The sequence below is a fragment of the Ciconia boyciana genome, chromosome 2, assembly GCF_034638445.1.
Source record: "Ciconia boyciana chromosome 2, ASM3463844v1, whole genome shotgun sequence".
NCBI lineage: Eukaryota > Metazoa > Chordata > Aves > Ciconiiformes > Ciconiidae > Ciconia > Ciconia boyciana.
The window spans coordinates 922,528-942,563 of record NC_132935.1 but is presented as its reverse complement, the minus strand read 5'-3'; the positions used below and the strand labels follow the sequence as shown (position 1 = coordinate 942,563).

General features: G+C 71.6%; 2 protein-coding genes and 2 non-coding genes across 5 annotated transcripts; 1 reads left to right on the top strand and 3 right to left on the bottom strand.

Moving 5' to 3' along the window:
- Nucleotides 1–2: 2 nt before the first annotated feature.
- On the bottom strand, nucleotides 3–2,535 carry VPS28 (VPS28 subunit of ESCRT-I). 2 transcript variants are annotated; one of them, XM_072851759.1, is made up of 9 exons: nucleotides 2,388–2,535; nucleotides 2,214–2,242; nucleotides 2,086–2,123; nucleotides 1,094–1,183; nucleotides 871–976; nucleotides 683–784; nucleotides 537–590; nucleotides 358–449; nucleotides 3–273 (listed from the first exon to the last, which is right to left on the bottom strand). In XM_072851759.1, exons 1-9 carry the CDS (start codon nucleotides 2,422–2,424, stop codon nucleotides 156–158), a joined length of 666 nt encoding a protein of 221 aa, XP_072707860.1. In that variant the 5' UTR covers nucleotides 2,425–2,535; the 3' UTR covers nucleotides 3–155. The 2 variants fall into 2 exon arrangements, with proteins under 2 accessions (XP_072707860.1, XP_072707861.1); XM_072851760.1 differs by lacking the exons at nucleotides 2,086–2,123; nucleotides 2,214–2,242 and having other exon boundaries at nucleotides 2,388–2,427.
- A 4,578-nt stretch (nucleotides 2,536–7,113) lies between these two features.
- Nucleotides 7,114–7,186, bottom strand: TRNAR-CCG (transfer RNA arginine (anticodon CCG)). The gene has a single exon. It is a non-coding gene; the product is annotated as a tRNA-Arg (tRNA).
- Nucleotides 7,187–8,570: 1,384 nt separating this feature from the next.
- SLC39A4 (solute carrier family 39 member 4) lies at nucleotides 8,571–20,036 on the top strand. Its single transcript, XM_072855046.1, has 10 exons — nucleotides 8,571–8,765; nucleotides 9,114–9,407; nucleotides 10,055–10,241; nucleotides 11,447–11,611; nucleotides 12,738–12,910; nucleotides 14,974–15,141; nucleotides 16,346–16,400; nucleotides 17,374–17,526; nucleotides 18,290–18,471; nucleotides 19,811–20,036. Exons 1-10 carry the CDS (start codon nucleotides 8,571–8,573, stop codon nucleotides 19,937–19,939), a joined length of 1,701 nt encoding a protein of 566 aa, XP_072711147.1. The 3' UTR covers nucleotides 19,940–20,036.
- Nucleotides 16,465–16,537, bottom strand: TRNAR-CCG (transfer RNA arginine (anticodon CCG)). Its single transcript has one exon. It is a non-coding gene; the product is annotated as a tRNA-Arg (tRNA).

Sequence of the window (20,036 nt, the reverse complement as noted above, 5' to 3'; positions counted from 1 at the left end):
GCTTTTTGGGGTCCCGGCGTCACCGGCGCTCGTGAGGCAGGTGACAGACCAGTGATTTATTGTCCCCGGCTTCCTCTTAACACCAGTAAGCACTGGGAGGGGACCGGGAGGCTCGAAATGGGAGGGAAGGGCGGTGCCGGCGTGTGCCGGACGGCTCAGGAGTGGAGGAAGCGGTTGAAGGCGTTGTAGGCAGATTCCAGGTCGAACAACATCTGCCGGACCTGGGAATCATCCAGCTCATCCGACGCCGACATCCCGCTGAGCGTCTGGAGCCTGGGAGAAAGGGGAGGCTGCGTCAGCGGCACGCCGGCACCCCAGAAACGGCGCCGGTAACGGTGCCGGCACCCCGGCGCTCACCACTGGTTGACCTTCTGCCTCCCCTCGAAGTCGGGGGGCAGGTGGCTCATCCGGTTCATCGTCTCCATCAGCTCCCGTAGGTCCGGCTGGATCTGGGGAAAGAATTTGGGGTGAACCGCTGCGCTGGCATGGCCAAACCGGGGCTCCCGGCGCTGCCGCGGCACGTGGATGAACCCTACCTCGTCCATGGCTCGGATCTCCAGGCGCAGCTTGTCCATCACCGTGATGAAGAGCTGCGAGAGAGGCGGCGTTCGGCTCAACCGCGACCCTTCCCACCCCCTCAAACCTACCAAAGCCGAGCCCCGGCACCCCCCCGGCACCGTACGGAGACGATATCGGCGATGCAGCGGTTGAGGTTGCCCTTGTCGTCCTTGATGGTGATGGGCCGGTCCTCCTTGATCCTCTCCATGGCCAAGGGGCAGTCGAGCTGCGGGAAGACGAGGCCGTGAGCGGCACAACCGACACCCGGGAAGCCCCGTTTGCGTCGGCGGTACCGGCAGCGCCGTGGCTCACCCGGAATTTGCGGCAGAAGTCGTCGATGGAGCTGATCTCGGAGCCTTGGACTTGCTTGAGGGCAGCTTTGAACTGGACCAGGAGGCGGGAGCAGGCAGCCGTGTACCTAGGGAGGGGCAGGGGGAGCAGGCGGGGACGGGCTCGTCCCCTGCCGCGAGGCCGCGCTGGACCCTCGGCCACGGCGCCGCGGGCGCCGTCACCCTCCTCGGCGCCGAGGACTTACTCGTTAGGCGAGACGCAGTCCTTGATGTAGGCTTTCTCCAGAGCCTGCAGCGTCTTCACCACCGCGAAGAGCTCGGCCATGTTGTCGTACCTGCAACCGCAACGGGGACGGCGGTGGAGAGCGAAGAGGGGACGGCGGCGGAGAGCGGTGTCCCAGGAGGGACCGCGACGGAGAAGGGGGGACCGGGAGGGACCACGATGGAGAAGAAGGGACCGGGAAGGACCACGATGGAGAAGAAGGGACCGGGAAGGACCACGATGGAGAACTGTGTCCCAAGAGGGGACTGTGATGGAGAAGGGGGGACCAGGAGGAACTGTGATGGAGAAGGGGGACCACGATGGAGAACTATGTCCCAGGAGGGGACCGCGATGGGGGGGGGACACAGTGATGGAGAAGAGGGGACCACAAGGGCGAAGGGGGTCCCAGGAGGAACTCCGATGGAGTCTGGAGGACCGCGATGGAGAAGGGGGGACCAGGAGGGACCGTGACGGAGCCTGGGGGACCGCGATGGAGAGCTATGGCCAAGGAGAGACCGTGACGGAGAAGGGGGGACCAGGAGGAACTGTGAGGGGATCTGGGGGACCGTGACGGAGAACTGTGTGCCAGGAAGGGACCGCGATGGAGAAGGGGGACCAGGAGGGACCGTGACGGAGCCTGGGGGACCGCGATGGAGAAGGGGGGACCAGGAGGGACCGTGACGGAGCCTGGGGGACACGATGGAGAACTATGTGCCAGGAGGGGACCGCGATGGAGGGGGGGGGGACACGACAGTGATGGAGAAGAGGGGACCAGCAGGGCCTGTGCTGGAGTCTGGGGGACCACGATGGAGAAGGGGGACCAGGAGGGACCCTGATGGAGCAGAGGGTCCCCAGGAGGGACCGTGATGGAGGCACGGGGCCCCGGGCCCTGCCGGTGGCCGGTGGGGACGTGCCGGGGGCTGCTCGGGGCTCACGGTTCCGAGCCGGGCTGGGGGCGGGGGGTCCCGGACTCACTTCTCCCTCTCCCGGGCGTTCTTGTAGAGCTTCACCTCCTGCCGGGGACAAGGGAGGGGACGGGCGGCGGCTCAGCCCCGGGGCCGCGGCGGCAACCGGGGCCCTGCCCGGGGGGAGGCCGCACTCACCTCGTACAGCTCCGGCTTGTTCCCGGGGGCTGCAAAGGGAGCGGGGGGCAGCGTGAGAGAGGGGCTGGGGAACGCCGCGACCCCCTCCGGTAGCCCCGACCCTGCCTCCGGTAGCCCCGCCCCCCCCCCCCCAGGCCTGCGGGTAGGAGCGGGGCCTGCTGCCGCCGGTCTCACCTCCCATCCCGGGCGGGCCCGTGATACCGTGAAACATCCCGGGAGGGTCTGGGCCCCCTCCCCGCTGCCGGTTCCGCCTCGCCCGGTCCCGGTCTGGGCTCCCTTCCCTTCCCCCCCACCCCCCGCTCCGGTCCCGCTGCCGGTGGCCGCGCTGCGCTTCCGCAAAATGGCGGCGGTTCGACGATCCGGCGCTCGGCTGGTGGCGCCTGGCGGGGGGGCCTGCGCGGGCGGGGCGGGGCGAAGGCGGGAGGGGAGGGGCTTAGCGCTTTGGGCGGGAAAAGCGGCGGGTTTTGGCGGGAAAAGTGGAGCGCGTTTTGGCGGGAAAAGCCGCCCTGAGGGGCCGGTGCTGCCCCCGGGCCTGGGGGGGGAAGGGCAGGGGCAGGGAAGGGCAGGAGGGGGCTGCCTCAACATGGCGGCGGCGCGGGGTGTGCGGGCAGGGAGCGGGCAGGGGGGAGGGGGGCAGAGCGGTGACCCCCAGCCGGGGGGGGGGGGGGGGCAGGGCTGCAGGCAGGGGGAAGCACTGCAGGCAGGGAGGGCAGGGCTGCAGGCAGGCAGGTTTCCGAAGGAAGGTGACAGCGGGCTGGGAGGAGGAGGAGGAGGAGGAGGAGGAGGAGGAAGAGGACGTGGCGGCGGCTGCTGCCCTCGGCCGCGCTGGCGCTGGCGGGGCAAGGAGCGCTGTGAGGTGGCGGCTGACGCAGCCCGCGGCAGCCATAAACCCTCCGATAGCGAGGGAGGTCAAGGCCGGGCGATCGGCGTTTGCTCGCCGGCGCCGGGCGAGAGAACTCCCGAGGCGGGCGAAGCTCGTTGACCTTCACCGCGGAGCAAAGCCGTAAAGCGCCGGGTGTGCGCCGGGACGGGCTCTGGGGTTCACGGCGGGTTCGGCGCCGTGCTGGTAAGCGAGGCGGTGCTGGTTGTTCCGAGGAAAGAGCCGCCAGCGAAATACAAGAAAGAAAGAAACTCCAGGAAAAGCCGTCGGCGTCGCCGAGGATTCCCGGCGCCGCGATGATGGCGCGACGTTTGCTCTTTTGTAGCCGCGTTCCTACGCAAGTTCACGCTCCAGGCACGCGGGTCGGTGAAGGAATCCGGTTTTCGGTTACCGGCCTGACCCCGCGGTTACGGCGAGCTGGGAAAAGAACCGTGCCCGAGGCAGCCCAGCAGCTCCGCCGGGTGCCGGTGCCGCAGCCACGGGTGACGGCTATCCGGCCCCGCGTGCCGGCTCCTTGCGGCTTCTTCGGGGAGTCCCTTTATCGTGGTGGAGCTGAGAAACGCCGTCAAGTTCCTTCCGGTTACCTCCAAAATGGGGTTATCGTGTGCGGCTCCGTGTCCTCGGGGCTCCCAAATTCGGCAGGTGCCGAATCGGTTTGTGGTTTAGCACCGGGTTGCGGTTTGAGCTTGGCTCGAAGCTGCCGGCTGGCGACCTCAGGCCAAAAAAATAGAAGAATAAAGAGGAAAATCCCCGCGGTGCTCTGCCGCGTCGCCGCGAAGGAACGGCCTCGTGAACCCCTTTCGCGGCTGCCGAAGCACCGCGGTCGGGCTGCGGTGGCTGCCCGGCACCGGGACTCGCGCTGCCGGCGCCGAGGAAAGCCGTCCTTCGTCCCCAGCAGAGGAGCGTCCTGCCGTCACGCCGTCCGTCCCTCGCACCCCGCCGCTGTTTGGACCCGTGTGTCACGCGGCGCTGTGGAGGCGCAGGTTTTGGGGCGGAAAGGAGTTGAAAGGAGAGATTTAGATCCGGCTTAAGAGATTTACAACCTGGCTTAAGCAAGTTTTGGTTAATTAATCCGGAGGATGGCGTCCGGTTTAATGAAGAGCCGGTCGCGTTTCCCCGCGGAGCGGAACGAAGCTGACCGCGGTTAAGCAGAACGGCCCAGATAAGGAAATCAATTTTAAGGAGAAAAACCCAAATCTGCTTTTTTTTTTCTTTTTTTTCTTTTTTTTTTTTCTGGAGGCTTCCGAGGGGACCCGGCTGGGACAAACCTCAGGATTTGCCGTCCCCGGGAGCCGCGGAAGAGGAAGAGAAGGGCCGGAGCAAACCTGGCCGTGAGAGGTGGGATGGAGGAGCCGATGTTGAGGGCGACGGTGAAGGTCCTGCAGGAGAAGCCCTTCGGCTTCGCGTCCCCCGGGAGCCGGCTGAGGCCCGGTTTGGTCGGTGAGGGCTTCCCCGGCCCCGGGGCTCGGTGGGTGAAGGAAAGCCCTGCCAAGAGGAGGAGGAGGAGGAGGAGGTTGCCCTCCGTGAGCCCACCTCAGGCCACAGCACGGCTGTCCCCTTGCCCCCAGAGCCGAGCCGGCTTCTGCGGTGAAGGTTTTTGAGGAGGTGGGGGAGCGCGGCGCCAACCCGCGCTGACGACGTCAACCGGGCGGCGAGGTGGACGCGTCAGATGGACGGTCCCGCTCTACCCAACGCCGGGAGTCCCGCGGCCAGCTCCGCTCCCCGCGACGCGAGAAGGATGCAAACCCACCGGAGAAGGTCCGGAGGAGGGCCCCGCAGGTGCTCCAAGGGCTAGGAGGAAGGGCTGATGGAGTGCCCTGCAGCCCGCGGAGGTCCCCGCTGGAGCAGAGGAAGAGCGCGAGGAGGAAGGAGCGGCAGAGACGAAGCGTCATGGACGGACCCCAAGCCCCGTTCCCCATCCCTCAGGGGGAGGAGGAAGAGGAGTCAGGACTGAAGTTGACCTGGGGATGAAGGTGGGTGGGAGAGACGGCGTTTTCAGATGCGTTCTTCTGCTCTGTGATTCATTGGCAATAAATAAAATTAATTTCCCCAAGCTGAGTCTGGTTTGCCGTGACGGTCGCCGGTGAGCCATCTCCCTGCCCTTGCCTCCTCCACCCGTGACCTTCTCACCGTGCGTTCTCCCTGTCCTGTTGACGCTGGAGCGGCTGGGTGGGCGGCTGGCAGCCAGCCACGGTTAACCCCCCCCAGGCAGCTACCGAGCAGACGCAGGTTGTCCCTTCACCGGGAGCCACATGGCAAGGACAAGGGACGGCGGGCACGGGTGGCACCGGGAGAGGTCTCATCTTGACCTAGGACACGTTTTACGGCGAGAACGATCAACCGCCGGCACAACGTAGAGGAGTCCCCGTTGCCGGAGGTGTCCGAGACGCAACCGGACGGGGTGTGAGAGGATCTCACCCGGGTTCCTTCACCACGGAAGGTTGGACCAGGCGATCTCGGAGGTCCCGTCCCACCTGGGCTGGGATCAGCCCAAGTTTTGGTTGGACCTGGGTGGTTCGGCAGCTCCTCGGCACCATCCCAGGGAACCCGGTTGACGTGACGCTCCCCATCAACCAGGATGAACCTCCCCGGGCTTGTTACGGTCCCCACCAGCACCCACCGAGCCCGGTGCCCCCAGAAGTGGGGAAGCATCGGGGTGACCTGCCGAGAACAGCCGATCTCGGCCTCAGCCGTACGTCAGGAGCACCAAACCGTTTGGTGAAGGAGCAGCTTCTGGAGGGAACCACCGGCAGCAGCACCTCGTCTTGCCCACGTAGAAGATGACACCGTCCCCTTCGGGGGACCCCGTTCCCGCTGGTGACCCTGCGGGCGTTTCGGGGCACTTTGTGGGACCCCGGCAGCGCGGTGGACGTGGCTTTTATCGCCACGTGCGGCGGCTCGGTAAATGCTTTAGGCAACGCCGGTTGTCGGGAGGAACAAGGAGGCCACGAAACGCCCGTCGGCTGCCGGGACCTGTCTGCCCACCCCGGTACGAGGCTGGTCGCGGCAGACTCCACCTGAAATCTGCCTTCCCCGCGCCGTCAGCTCGTGCCGAAGACAAACCCCCAGCAAAACCGACGCTTATGGGCACGGGGAGGAGAAGGGATGGATGCCAGGGATCTCATCTCGGCGCCAGACCCTCAAATATGGTGGTTTTATCCGGAAAACCCACCGCGTTCCCCCATATGCCGCCCGTCTCCTACCCCGGCTGCCGCTCGGCGCTGTGCCGGCATCCCCTCCCACCGTAGCATCGTCAGGCAGCCCCGTTATCAAACATTAACTTCCCCGGCACCTTGGCCGATGCCGTGCCGAGATAGCCGGCGCTGGAATATCGTGCAGGGAGGTTTATTCTTTTATTACCCTTAACGAGACGGCTTGATTGCCGGGATATTAAAGCCCGGCGCCCCATGGGACCCATTCCCCGTCCAGGCACGGTCCGGCCACCCATACGGGAGGGAGCGGAAAACCAGCTCGGCTTCACCGTTTGCTGCCGGACAGCCTGAGGGGGAAATAATTCCTCTCCCGGTGTACAACCGGTGGGATTTGGTGAGGGGCTCTGGCTGGAAGCCCCTCCAGGTCACCGCAGCTCGGCCGGGCGGTGGTTTAGCCGGGGTTTTACAGGGTGAAGCGGGAGAGCAAGGAAGGGACGGGGCTGCCCCGCGGCCCCGGCGTGCTCCAAAGTGGCCACGGTGCTGCCGGCAGCACCGGCTGGAGGTAACAGACCCCCGGCTCCTGTTGCCGCGGGGCAGCCGGCCGTGCCACGCTCGCTCCCATTCCTTAAAGAAGATGAACAAACCTGCCGGCCCTCGGAGCCGCCGGCCGGTGGCTTTGCCGGCAACGCCGCCACGGAGGAGCGATGTGCCGTCGTGGCCGTTGCCGCTTGGCCCCGCTCACCCCCAACCAGGGTGCTTTCCTGGCACAAGGTCCCAGTGTTTTCTTCGCGGCGCTTCCTGGTGCCACCCCGGCGCTGCCGGAGGGCTCTCGGCACCGCGCCGGTGGGGCAAAATCCACGTCCTCCCCCGACCCAGGTGGGACTCGAACCCACAATCCCCAGCTCCGGAGGCTGATGCCTTATCCATTAGGCCACTGGGCCCGGCCACCGGCGCGGTGGGTGCACGGCGCTGCACGCCACGGGTGCCGCTGGCACGGCCGGGGGCCACGGCAGGGCCACCCGTGGGCCACCGGGTCCCCCGGCCGTGGGCAGCGAGGTGCCGGCAGCACCATCGGGCCTGGCAGGGCCGCGGCGGCGCCGACTCCCTTCCCGTAGACGCCGGTCGCGGTGAGACAGCTGGCACGGCTGCCCGGCACGGGACACGGTTCCTTCCCGGCGGGGCGTCGCGGGCACCCTGTGCCGGGGAGGGGTGCGGGGGGGGCCGAGCACCCAAGGGTGAGCCCAGCACCTGATCTCGGTGCTTGGGCATCGGCCGAGGACCAGGGGGGTGGGCTGAGCACCCAGGGGGGGAGCAGAGCACCCAGCAGCGAGCCCAGCACCCAAGGGTGAGCCCAGCACCCAAGCGTCAGCTGAGCGCCAAGGTGCAAGCTAAGCACCCATGGGTGAGCCGAGCACCCGGCGGGGAACAGAGCACGTTGGCATGAGCTGAGCACCCAAGGGTGAGCCCAGCACCCAAGGGCGAGCCCAGCACCCAGGGGTGAGCCCAGCACCCAGGGGTGAGCCCAGCACCCAGGGGGGAGCCGAGCACCCAGGCATGAGCCCAGCACCCAGGGGTGAGCCCAGCACCCAGGTGCAAGCCGAGCACCCAAGGGCAAGCCCGGCACCCAGATGCGAGCCCAGCACCCAAGGGCGAGCCCAGCACCCAGGGGCGAGCCGAGCACCCAAGGGCGAGCCCAGCACCCAGGGGTGAGCCCAGCACCCAGGGTTGAGCCGAGCACCCAGGCATGAGCCGAGCACCCAAGGGCGAGCCCAGCACCCAGGTCTGAACGGAGCACCCAGGGGCGAGCCGAGCACCCAGGGGTGAGCCCAGCACCCAAGGGCAAGCCCAGCACCCAGATGCGAGCCCAGCACCCAAGGGCGAGCCCGGCACCCAGGGGTGAGCCCAGCACCCAGATGCAAGCCGAGCACCCAAGGGCGAGCCCGGCACCCAGATGCGAGCCCAGCACCCAAGGGCGAGCCCGGCACCCAGGGGTGAGCCCAGCACCCAGGGGGGAGCCGAGCGCCTGAGCTGGGTGCCGGCGCCGATCCAGGTGCCGGGGAGAGCCCAGCACCCACGGGGCGGGCGAGGGCAGGGGGTGCCGGCGGCAGCACCAGGGCTCGGGGGGGGCCGGGCGCGGGCGCAGCCGCCGTGCCGGGCCCTGAGGAATGGTTAACCCGGGGCAATCTCGCCCCGAGCCAATCACCGCCACGGCCCCGGGCGGTTTTACAGCCCCGGCGCCCCACGGCACACCGACACCAGTTGGCAACCCCGGGCCGACGGCGAGGCGGCCCACCGGCGACTCCGTGCCGCGGGGACCGGCGTGCCATGACCCCGCTGCTGCTCCTGCTGACCCTGGGTCTGGGGGCAACCGGCCGGGACCCCGCCGGCGACACCGAGCCGGTGTCGGCGCTCGAGGCCCTGCTGTCGTCGGGATGCGGCTCCCTGCCCCACGGCGCGGTGGAGTCCCTCGTGGGCATCGCCGCCGGCCGTGCGCAGTGCCGTGCCGGGCCGTGTGGAAAGGTAAGCGCCCGCGCCGGCGACGCCGGGCCGTGTGGAAAGAAAGGCAGGGCGGGTGGCCGGGGTCAAACTCCAGCTCGCCGGCACGGCACACGGCACGCGCGGCACAGCGCGCGGCACGCTGCAGCGCCCCGCGGTAGCGCGCGGCGTGGCACGGAGCCACGTGCCCGAGGGGGTCCCTGACCCCCACCGGCTGCCCGGCGCTGTGCCGTGCCATACGCCGGGGCCGGATGGGGCCCAGTCGCCGCGGGGTGCACCCCGCTTCTTTCGGGGCACCCAGTGGGTGCCACGGCGGGGGGGGAGGGGGCACCCTGACCCCCCAGCACCCTGACCCCCTCCCCGTCCCTGCAGTGCCGCCTCTCGGCGGACGCCGTCCTGGCGCTGGTGGGGAAGGCGGGTGCCGGCGCCCGGCTGGAGGCCGCCGAGCTGCCCTGGCTGGGTGCCGCCGTCCTCGTCACCCTCTGGGACCCCCCCGCCGCCTGCGCCGGTGACGCCTCGGGGCGCTGGGACGCCCGCGTCCGGGCGCTGCACCGCGCCTTCGCCGCCAACGGCACCGGCACCGGCAGCGGCGGCCCCGGCTTGTGGGAGGTGTCAGAGCTGCTGGCGGCCGTGCAGCCCAACTACCGCAGCGCCGACAGCCGCGAGGTGAGGGGACACAGGGACGCCACGGGGACGCCACGGGGACACGGGGGGGGGACGTGGCACGGCCAGCGGCGCGTGGCCGTGTGGCCTGGGGCACGTGGCACGGCCACCGTTGCGTGGTCACACGTGCCCCGGGGAGGTGCCACACGTGCCACGGCCACCATTGCGTGGTCACACGTGCCCCGGGGAGGTGCCACACGTGCCACGGCCACCATTCCATTGTCACACGTGCCCCGGGGAGGTGCCACACGTGCCACGGCCACCATTGCGTGGTCACACGTGCCCCGGGGAGGTGCCACACGTGCCACGGCCACCATTCCATTGTCACACGTGCCCCGGGGAGGTGCCACACGTGCCATGGCCACCATTGCGTGGTCACACGTGCCCCGGGGAGGTGCCACACGTGCCACGGCCACCATTCCGTGGTCACACGTGCCCCGGGGAGGTGCCACACGTGCCGCGGCCACCATTCCGTGGTCACACGTGCCCCGGGGAGGTGCCACACGTGCCGCGGCCACCATTGCGTGGTCACACGTGCCCCGGGGAGGTGCCACACGTGCCCCGGTGGCACACGCGCGTGCCGGGAGGCTGTCGGCAGCGGCGGGTGCCCGCGGCGTGGCGCGGGCGGTGACGGTGGCGGCGTGGCGCAGGCCTGCGTGGACGCGGCGGACGTGCTGGCGGCCGGCGCGGCGGCGTCCCCGCGGGGGGGGGCCGGGCGGGTGCTGGCCACCCTGGGCGCCCTGGTGCTGCGCGGCCGCTGCCTGCGCCCCCCTCCCCCCCCCGGCTTCTTCCTCGGCCGCGTCTTCGGCCACGGCCCCCACGGCCGCTCGCTGGCGGGTGAGGAGATGGGGGGCGATGGGGGGAGATGGGGGGCAGCGGGCGGTGTGGCTGTGGGGCAGGGGGTGGGGGTTATGGGGCTGGGGCGGGTGCTGGTGTGGGGCAGGGAGCCGTGGGCTGGGGGCAATGGGGCGGGGAGGCGTGGGGCAGATGCTGTGGGGCCGGGGAGGTGTGGGGTAGATGCTGTGGGACAGGGGACCACGGGGCAGGGGGCCATGGGGCAGAGCTGTGGGGCAGGGAGGCGTGGGGTAGATGCTGTGGGGCAGGGGGCCGTGGGGCAGAGCTGTGGGGCAGGGAGGTGTGGGGCAGGGAGCTGTGGGCTGGGGGCAATGGGGCTGGGAGGCGTGGGGCAGATGCCGTGGGGCAGGGGGCCACGGGGCAGGGAGGTGCGGGGCAGGGAGGTGTGGGGCAGATGCTGTGGGGCAGAGCCGTGGGGCAGAGCCGTGGGGCGGGCTGTGACGGTGCCTGGCAGGGCTGAGCACCCGGGTGGAGCCGCTGGGGCTGGGCCCCGGGGAGCAGCAGCACCCACAGGGCCCCCACGGGGACCCCCCCCACGGGGACCCCCCCCACGGGGCCGGGCACCCCACTGCGCTGCCCCACACCCGCATCCAGAGCCGGCCCTGGGACACGGTGAGTGGGGGGCACCCAGGGGTGCCCGGGGGGGGGTCAGGGTGCCCAGAAGGGGTCTGGGGGTTTGGGGGGTCAAGGTGCTCTGGGGGGGTCAGGGTGTTCAGGGGGGTCAGGGTGCCCTGGGGGGGTCAGGGTGCTCGGGGGGGGGTCAGGGTGCCCAGAAGGGGGTCTGGGTGTTTGGGGGGGTCAAGGTGCTCTGGGGGGGTCAGGGTGTTCAGGGGGGTCAGGGTGCCCTGGGGGGTCAGGGTGGCCGGTGGGGGGGGTCAGTGTGCCCAGGGGGTCAGGGTGCCCTGAGGGGGTCAGGGTGCCCGTGGGGGGGTCAGGGTGTCCGTGGGGTCAGGGTGCTCGGGGGGGGTCAGGGTGGGCGGTGGGGGGGTCAGTGTGCCCAGGGGGGTCAGGGTGCTTGGGGGTCAGGGTGGTCGGAGGGGGTCAGGGTGGCCGGTGGGGGAGTCAGGGTGCCCGTGGGGTCAGGGTGCCCGGGGGGGTCAGGGTGCCCGGGGGGTCAGGGTGCTCGGGGGGGGGTCAGGGTGCCCGGGGGGCTCCGTCCGCCCGGGGCTGAGGCCCAGCCCCCCCAGCGGTGCCTGCCCCCCCCGAGCTGCAGCAGCAGCTCAGCCGCGCCTGCGCCCCACAGCGCCACGGCCCCACGGCCACCGGCCCCACGGCCACTGGCCCCAATGCCACCGGCCCCATGGCCACCAGCCCCGGCCCCACGGCCACCGGCCAGCTCAGCACTGCTGAGAGTGAGTGGGGATGGGGACAGGGGTGGGGACAGGGGTGGGGACAGGCCCCGCCGCCCCACGGGATGGCATCCTGCACCCCTGGGGACAGGGATGGGGACAGTGGCATCCACTGCTGGGGACAGGGACAGCGTCCTGCTGCCCCACGGGACACCATCGTGCACCCCCGGGGACAGGACAGGGTTGGGGACCGGGTTGGGGACAGGGTTGGGGACAGGTCCCGCCGCCCCACGGGACGCCATCGTGCACCCCCGGGGATAGGACAGGGTTGGGGACGGGGTTGGGGACAGGGGTGGGGACAGGCCCCGCCGCCCCACGGGACGCCATCGTGCACCCCCGGGGACAGGACAGGGCTGGGGACCGGGTTGGGGACAGGGTTGGGGACAGGTCCCGCCGCCCCACGGGACGCCATCGTGCACCCCTGGGGACAGTGACAGGGTTGGGGATGGCCCTGTGCCCGCTGCTGGGGACAGGCGTTGCTGCGCTGTCCCCTCTGTCGCCGCGGGCAGCGCCATCGTGCACCCCTGGGGACAGGACAGGGGTGGGGACAGGGTTGGGGACCGGGTTGGGGACAGGTCCCACCGCCCCACGGGATGCCATCGTGCACCCCCGGGGATAGGACAGGGTTGGGGACGGGGTTGGGGACAGGGTTGGGGACAGGTCCCGCCGCCCCACGGGACGCCATCGTGCACCCCTGGGGACAGGACAGGGCTGGGGACAGGGGTGGGGACAGGGTTGGGGACAGGCTTGGGGACAGGGTTGGGGACAGGGGTGGGGACAGGCCCTGCCGCCCCACGGGACGCCATCGTGCACCCCCGGGGACAGGACAGGGTTGGGGACAGGGTTGGGGACAGGTCCCGCCGGGGACGCGCTGCTGCACCTCCTGGGGACAGGTGACACGCTGGGGACAGGGGTGGGGACAGGGTTGGGGACAGGCTTGGGGACAGGGTTGGGGACAGGGGTGGGGACAGGCCCTGCCGGACAGGGGGACACCCCCGGGGACAGGACAGGGTTGGGGACAGGGTTGGGGACAGGTCCCGCCGCCCCACGGGACGCCATCGTGCACCCCCGGGAGGGCCCGGGGCCCGCCTGTGCCGGTGTCCCCGTGCGTGACGCCCGTGTCCCCCAGGGTACGCGCTGGGGACGGTGGCGGGGCTGGTGCTGGCCCTGTGCCCGCTGCTGGCGCTGGCGCTGCTGCGCTGTCCCCTCTGTCGCCGCGGGCAGCGACACCTGCACCCGCTGCTGCTGGGGCTGGCGGCCGGGGCCCTCAGCGGGGACGCGCTGCTGCACCTCCTGCCCCAGGTGACACGGGGGGACACCCGTGGGGACACGGGGGGACATGGGGGGGACACCCGCGGGGACATGGGGGACACCCGCGGGGGCATGGGGACACGGGGACACCCGCAGGGACATGGGGACAGGGGACACCCACGGGGACACACGCGGGGGGACGCGCTGCTGCACCTCCTGCCCCAGGTGACACGGGGGGACACCCGTGGGGACACGGGGGACATGGGGGACACCCGCGGGGACATGGGGGGACACCCGCGGGGACACAGGGGACACCTGCGGGGACACACACGGGGGGACGCGCTGCTGCACCTCCTGCCCCAGGTGACACGGGGGGACACCCGTGGGGACATGGGGGGACATGGGGGACACCCGCGGGGACATGGGGGACACCCGCGGGGACACAGGGGACACCTGCGGGGGACACACGGGGGACGCGCTGCTGCACCTCCTGCCCCAGGTGACGCGGGGGGCCCCCCGTGGGGACATGGGGGGACACCCGCGGGGACACAGGGGACACCCGCGGGGACACAGGGGACACCCACGGGGACACACACGGGGGGACGCGCTGCTGCACCTCCTGCCCCAGGTGACACGGGGGGACACCCGTGGGGACACGGGGGGACACCCGCGGGGGGCATGGGGACACGGGGGGACACCCTGCTGCACCTCCTGCCCCAGGTGACACGGGGGACACCCGTGGGGACACAGGGGGACACGGGGGACACCCGCGGGGGCATGGGGACACGGGGGACACCCGCAGGGGCATGGGGACACAGGGGACACCCGCGGGGACACACGGGGGGACGCGCTGCTGCACCTCCTGCCCCAGGTGACACGGGGGACATGGGGGGACACGGGGGACACCCACGGGGGCATGGGGACATGCAGGGACACCCACGGGGGCATGGGGGGACATGAGGACATGGGGACACCCGCAGGGACACCCGCAGGGGGCATGGGGGACACCCACAGGGGGACACGCAGGGACATGGGGGACACCCACGGGGGGCATGGGGGACACACGGGGAGACATGGGGGGACACGGGGGACATGGTGGGGGACCATGGGGACACAGAGGGACCAGGGGACACACGGGGGGACATGGGGGGACACGGGGGAGGACCACGGGGGATGGGGAGGGACGCGGGGGACATGGGGGGGGACCACGGGGACACAGGGGGACCACGGGGGATGGGACGGGGAGGACACGGGGTGGGACACACAGGGGACACGGGGGACACGGGGACATTGGGGGGACACGGGGGACACGGGGACATGGGGACATTAGGGGACACGGGGGACATGAGGGGACATGGGGACATTGGGGGACACGGGGGACACAGGGGACATGGGGAAATTAGGGGACACAGGGGACACAGGGACATGAGGGACACGGGGACATTGGGGGGACACAGGGGACACATGGGGACACAGGGACATTGGGGGACACGGGGGACATGGGGACATTGGGGGGACATGAGGGGACACGGGGACATTGGGGGACACGGGGGACACGAGGGGACACGGGGACATTGGGGGGACACGGGGGACATGGGGACATTGGGGGACACAGGGGACACGGGGACATTGGGGGACACGAGGGGACATGAGGGACACAGGGACATTGGGGGACACGGGGGACATGAGGGACACGGGGACATTGGGGGACACAGGGGACACATGGGGACACGGGGACATTGGGGGGACACAGGGGACATGGGGACATTGGGGGACATGAGGGGACACGGGGACATTGGGGGACACGGGGGACACGAGGGGACACAGGGACATTGGGGGGACACGGGGGACACGGGGACATTGGGGGGACACGGGGGACATGAGGGGACACGGGGACATTGGGGGGGACACAGGGGACATGGGGACATTGGGGGACATGAGGGACACGGGGACATTGGGGGGACACGGGGGGACACGAGGGGACACGGGGACATTGGGGGGACACAGGGGACACATGGGGACACGGGGACATTGGGGGGGACACAGGGGGACATGGGGACATTGGGGGGACATGAGGGGACACGGGGGACATGAGCCCCTCTGTGCCACCGCAGGCGCTGGGGCTGCACGGCCACGGGGAGGGGACCCCCGGCCACGGGACCCCCGGCCACGGGGAGGGGGCCCCCGAGCAGCCCTGGAGGCTGCTGGGGGTGCTGGGGGGGCTCTTCGCCTTCTTCCTGCTCGAGAAGCTGCTGGGCATCCTGCTGCCCCACGGCGAGGAGGTGTGGGGCTGGGGGCGGCGTGGGGCTGGGGACCCCGGGGCGGCGTGGGGCTGGGGACCCCGGGGTGGTGTGGGGCTGGGGACACCGGGGTGGTGTGGGGCAGGGGGTGGGGGTGGTGTGGGGCTGGGGACACCGGGGTGGCGTGGGGCAGGGGGTGGGGGTGGTGTGGGGCTGGGGACACCGGGGTGGCGTGGGGCAGGGGACACCGGGGTGGTGTGGGGCTGGGAGGTGGGGGTGGTGTGGGGCAGGGGACACCGGGGTGGCGTGGGGCTGGGGGTGGGGGGCGGTGTGGGGCAGGGGACACCGGGGTGGTGTGGGGCAGGGGGTGGGGGTGGTGTGGGGCTGGGGACACCGGGGTGGCGTGGGGCAGGGGACACCGGGGTGGTGTGGGGCTGGGGGTGGGGGTGGTGTGGGGCAGGGGACACCGGGGTGGCGTGGGGCTGGGGGTGGGGGCGGTGTGGGGCAGGGGACACCGGGGTGGCGTGGGGCAGGGGGTGGGGGTGGTGTGGGGCTGGGGACACCGGGGTGGCGTGGGGCAGGGGACACCGGGGTGGTGTGGGGCTGGGGGTGGGGGTGGTGTGGGGCAGGGGACACCGGGTGGCGTGGGGCTGGGGGTGGGGGCGGTGTGGGGCAGGGGACCCCGGGGCGGTGTGGGGCAGGGGACACCGGGGTGGTGTGGGGCTGGGGGTGGGGGTGGTGTGGGGCAGGGGACACCGGGGTGGTGTGGGGCTGGGGGTGGGGGCGGTGTGGGGCAGGGGACACCGGGGTGGTGTGGGGCTGGGAGGTGGGGGTGGTGTGGGGCAGGGGACCCCGGGGCGGTGTGGGGCAGGGGACACCGGGGTGGTGTGGGGCTGGGGGTGGGGGTGGTGTGGGGCAGGGGACACCGGGGTGGTGTGGGGCTGGGAGGTGGGGGTGGTGTGGGGCTGGGGACCCCGGGGCGGGGTGGGGCAGGGGACACCGGGGTGGCGTGGGGCTGGGGGCTGGGGGGTGGTGTGGGGCAGGAGATGCTGGGGTGATGTGGGGCAGGGTGCTGGGGCGGTGTGGGGCAGGGGACACCGGGGCGGTGTGGGGCAGGAGCTGCCAGGCTGGTGTGGGGCAGGCGGACGTGGCGCAGCGGGTGCCAAGCCCCGTGTGGGGCAGGGCAGCAGGCTCTGTGGGGCAGGGCGCCATCCCTATGGGGCAGCAGACCCACATCCCCCCCCAGGTGAAGGCGGAGGACACCGACCTCACCCAGAGCACGCAGGAGCTGCAGAGCCAGGGTGCGGCCCCGCCCCCCACCCCCCCCACCCCCGCCCCCACCCCCCGCCCCCAGCCAAGGGGGCCCGACCCAGGTGGGACTCAGACCCACAATCCCCAGCTCCGGAGGCTGATGCCTTATCCATTAGGCCACTGGGCCGCTGCGCACTGCCGGCGGCGCCGGGCGGCTGCTGGGGGGGGGGTGTCCCCGTGGGTGGGTGTGTCCCAGTGGGTTGGTGTGTCCCCGTGGGTGTGTGTGGGGGTGTCTCCCGTGGGTGGGTGTGTCCCGTGGGTGTGTGTGTGTCCCAGTGGGTTGGTGTGTCCCCGTGGGTGGGTGGGGGTGTGTCCCCGTGGGTGGGTGTGTCCCGTGGGTGTGTGTGTGTCCCCCAGTGGGTTGGTGTCCCCCCGTGGGTGGGTGGGTGTGTCCCCGTGGGTGGGGGGGTGTCTCCGTGGGTGGGTGGGTGTCCCCCGTGGGTGGGTGGGGTGTCCCCGTGGGTGGGTGGGGGTGTCCCCGTGGGTGTGTGTGTCCCCAGTGGGTGGGTGGGGGTGTCCCCCGTGGGTGGGTGTCCCCCCCGTGGGTGGGTGGGGGTGTCCCCCGTGGGTGTGTGTGCCCCAGTGGGTGGGTGGGGGTGTCCCCCCGTGGGTGGGTGTGCCCCAGTGGGTGGGTGGGGGTGTCCCCCGTGGGTGTGTGTGCCCCAGTGGGTGGGTGGGTGTCCCCCGTGGGTGGGTGGGGGTGTCCCCCCGTGGGTTGATGTCCCCGTGGGTGGGTGTCCCCCCGTGGGTGGGTGGGGGTGTCCCCCGTGGGTGGGTGTCCCCCCCGTGGGTGGGTGGGGGTGTCCCCCCGTGGGTTGGTGTCCCCGTGGGTGGGTGTGTCCCAGTGGGTGGGTGGGGGTGTCCCCCGTGGGTGTGTGTGTCCCAGTGGGTGGGTGGGGGTGTCCCCCCCGTGGGTGGGTGGGGGTGTCCCCCCGTGGGTGACGCCGCGCCCCCCCCGCCCAGGCCGGCTGCCGCTGCCCTCCCTGCTGGCGCTGGGCCGCGCTGCGCATGCGCTGACGGACGGGCTGGCGCTGGGCGCCGCCTTCGCCACCTCCGGGAGCGCGGGGCTGGGGGCGGGGCTGGCGCTGCTCTGCCACGAGCTGCCGCACGCGCTGGGTGAGGGGCGGGGCCGGGGCCGGGGGCGGGGCCTGGGGCGGGGGGCCGGGGCGTGGTCCGCGGGTGGGGGGGCCGGGTGTGAGGCACCGTGGGTCAGTGGGGTCTGTGGGTGGGTGGGCCCGCGGGTGTGGGGGTCCACGGGTGGGTGGGTGCCGGGTGTGGGGTCTGTGGGGTCCGTGGGTGGGTGGGTCCACAGGTCGGTGGGTGCCGGGGGCTGGGTCCGTGGGTGGGTGGGTCCGTGGGTGGGTGGGTGCCGGGGGCCGGGTCAGTGGGGTCCGCGGGTGGGTGGGTGCCGGGTGTGGGGGTCCGTGGGTCAGTGGGGTCCGTGGGTGGGTGGGTGCCGGGTGTGGGGTCTGTGGGGCCCGTGGGTGGGTGGGTCCGCAGGTCGGTGGGTGCCGGGGCTGGGTCTGTGGGTGGGTGGGGTCCGTGGGTGGGTGGGTCCGCAGGTCGGTGGGTGCCGGGGCTGGGTCTGTGGGTGGGTGGGTCCGCGGGTGGGTGGGTGCTGGGGGCCGGGTCTGCGAGCTCCGCGGGTGGGTGGGTGCCGGGGGCCGGGTCTGTGAGCTCCGCGGGTGGGTGGGTGCCGGGTGTGGGGGTCCGTGGGTCAGTGGGGTCCGTGGGTGGGTGGGTCCGCGGGTGGGTGGGTGCTGGGGGCCGGGTCTGCGAGCTCCGCGGGTGGGTGGGTGCCGGGTGTGGGGGTCCGTGTGTCGGTGGGGTCCGCGGGTGGGTCCGTGGGTGCCCTCCCGGCTGAGCCCCCCTCCCCCAGGGGCGGCGGCGGTGCTGGAGCGCGCGGGGCGCGGGCGCGCGCTGGCGCTGGCGGCGGCGGGGGCGGTGCCGGTGCTGCCCGGGCTGTACGCGGGGATCGCCCTGGGCGGCGCCGCCCCCGCCCGCGCCTGGATGGGAGCGCCCGCGGCCGGGCTGCTGCTGCACCTGGGCCTGTGCCACGCGGTGAGCGGGGGGGCGCGGCACGGGGGGAGAGAGAGAGACACGGGGGAGAGAGACACGGGGAGGTGACACGGAGGGGTGTGACACGGGGAGGTGAGAGAGAGACACGGGGGGGAGAGAGAGACACGGGGGGTGACATGGGGGAGAGAGAGACACGGGGGGTGTGACACGAGTGTGTGTGACATAGGGGGTGTGACACGAGTGTGTGACACGGGGGGTGACACGGGGGGGTGAGAGAGACACGGGGGAGTGACACGGGGGAGAGAGAGACACGGGGGTGTGACACGGGGGAGTGACACGGGGGGAGAGAGACACGGGGGGTGACATGAGTGTGTGTGACACGGGGGGGTGTGACACGGCAGGGGTGTGACACGAGTGTGTGTGACATGGGGGGTGTGACACGGGGGAGTGACACGGGGGGTGACACGGGGGTGTGACACGGGGGGAGAGAGACACAGGGGGTGACACGGGGGAGAGAGAGACACGGGGGTGTGACACGAGTGTGTGTGACATAGGGGGTGTGACACAAGTGTGTGTGACACGGGGGGTGACACGGGGGGTGAGAGAGACACGGGGGGTGAGAGACACGGGGGTGACACGGGGGGTGACACGAGTGTGTGACACGGGGGGAGAGAGACACAGGGGAGGTGAGAGACAGACACGGGGAGGTGACACGGAGGGTGTGACACGGGGGGTGAGAGAGACACAGGGGGTGACACGGGGGGATGACACGAGGGGGTGACACGAGTGTGTGTGACATAGGGGGTGTGACACGGACACGGGGGGTGTGACACGGGGTGTGTGTGACACAAGTGTGTGTGACATGGGGAGGTGTGTGACATGGGGGGTGACACGGGGGAGAGAGACACGGGGGTGACACAGGGGGGTGACATGAGTGTGTGTGACACGGGGGTGTGACACAGGGGAGAGAGACACGGGGGGTGAGAGACACGGGGGTGACACGGGGGGGGTGACACGAGTGTGTGTGACACAGGGGGTGTGACACGGCAGGGGTGTGACACGAGTGTGTGTGACATGGGGGGTGTGACACGGGGGTGACACGGGGGTGTGACACGGGGGGAGAGAGACACGGGGGTGACACGGGGGGGGAGAGAGAGACACGGGGGGTGTGACACGAGTGTGTGTGACATAGGGGGGGTGTGACACGGGGGTGTGTGTGACACGAGTGTGTGCCACAGGCGTGTGTGCCACGAGTGCGTGTGCCGTGGGTGTGTGCGTGCCACGCGCGGGTGCCGTGCCGTGCCGTGCCGTGCCGTGCCGGGCCGGGCCGGGCCGGGCCGTGCCGTGGCGGCTCTGGCACCCTGACCCCCCTCCCTTGCAGATGCCGGCCATGCTGGCGGCGCGGGACGGGCACCCGTGGGTGCTGCTGGGGCTGCAGAGCGCGGGGCTGCTGGGGGGCTGGGGGGTGCTGCTGCTGCTGGCGCTCTACGAGGAGAACCTGCTGCGCTGAGCGCCCGCGCACACCGGGGCCCACCGGGACCCACCGGGACCCACCGGGACCCAATGGGACCCACCGGGACCCACCAGCACCCACAGGGACCCACCGG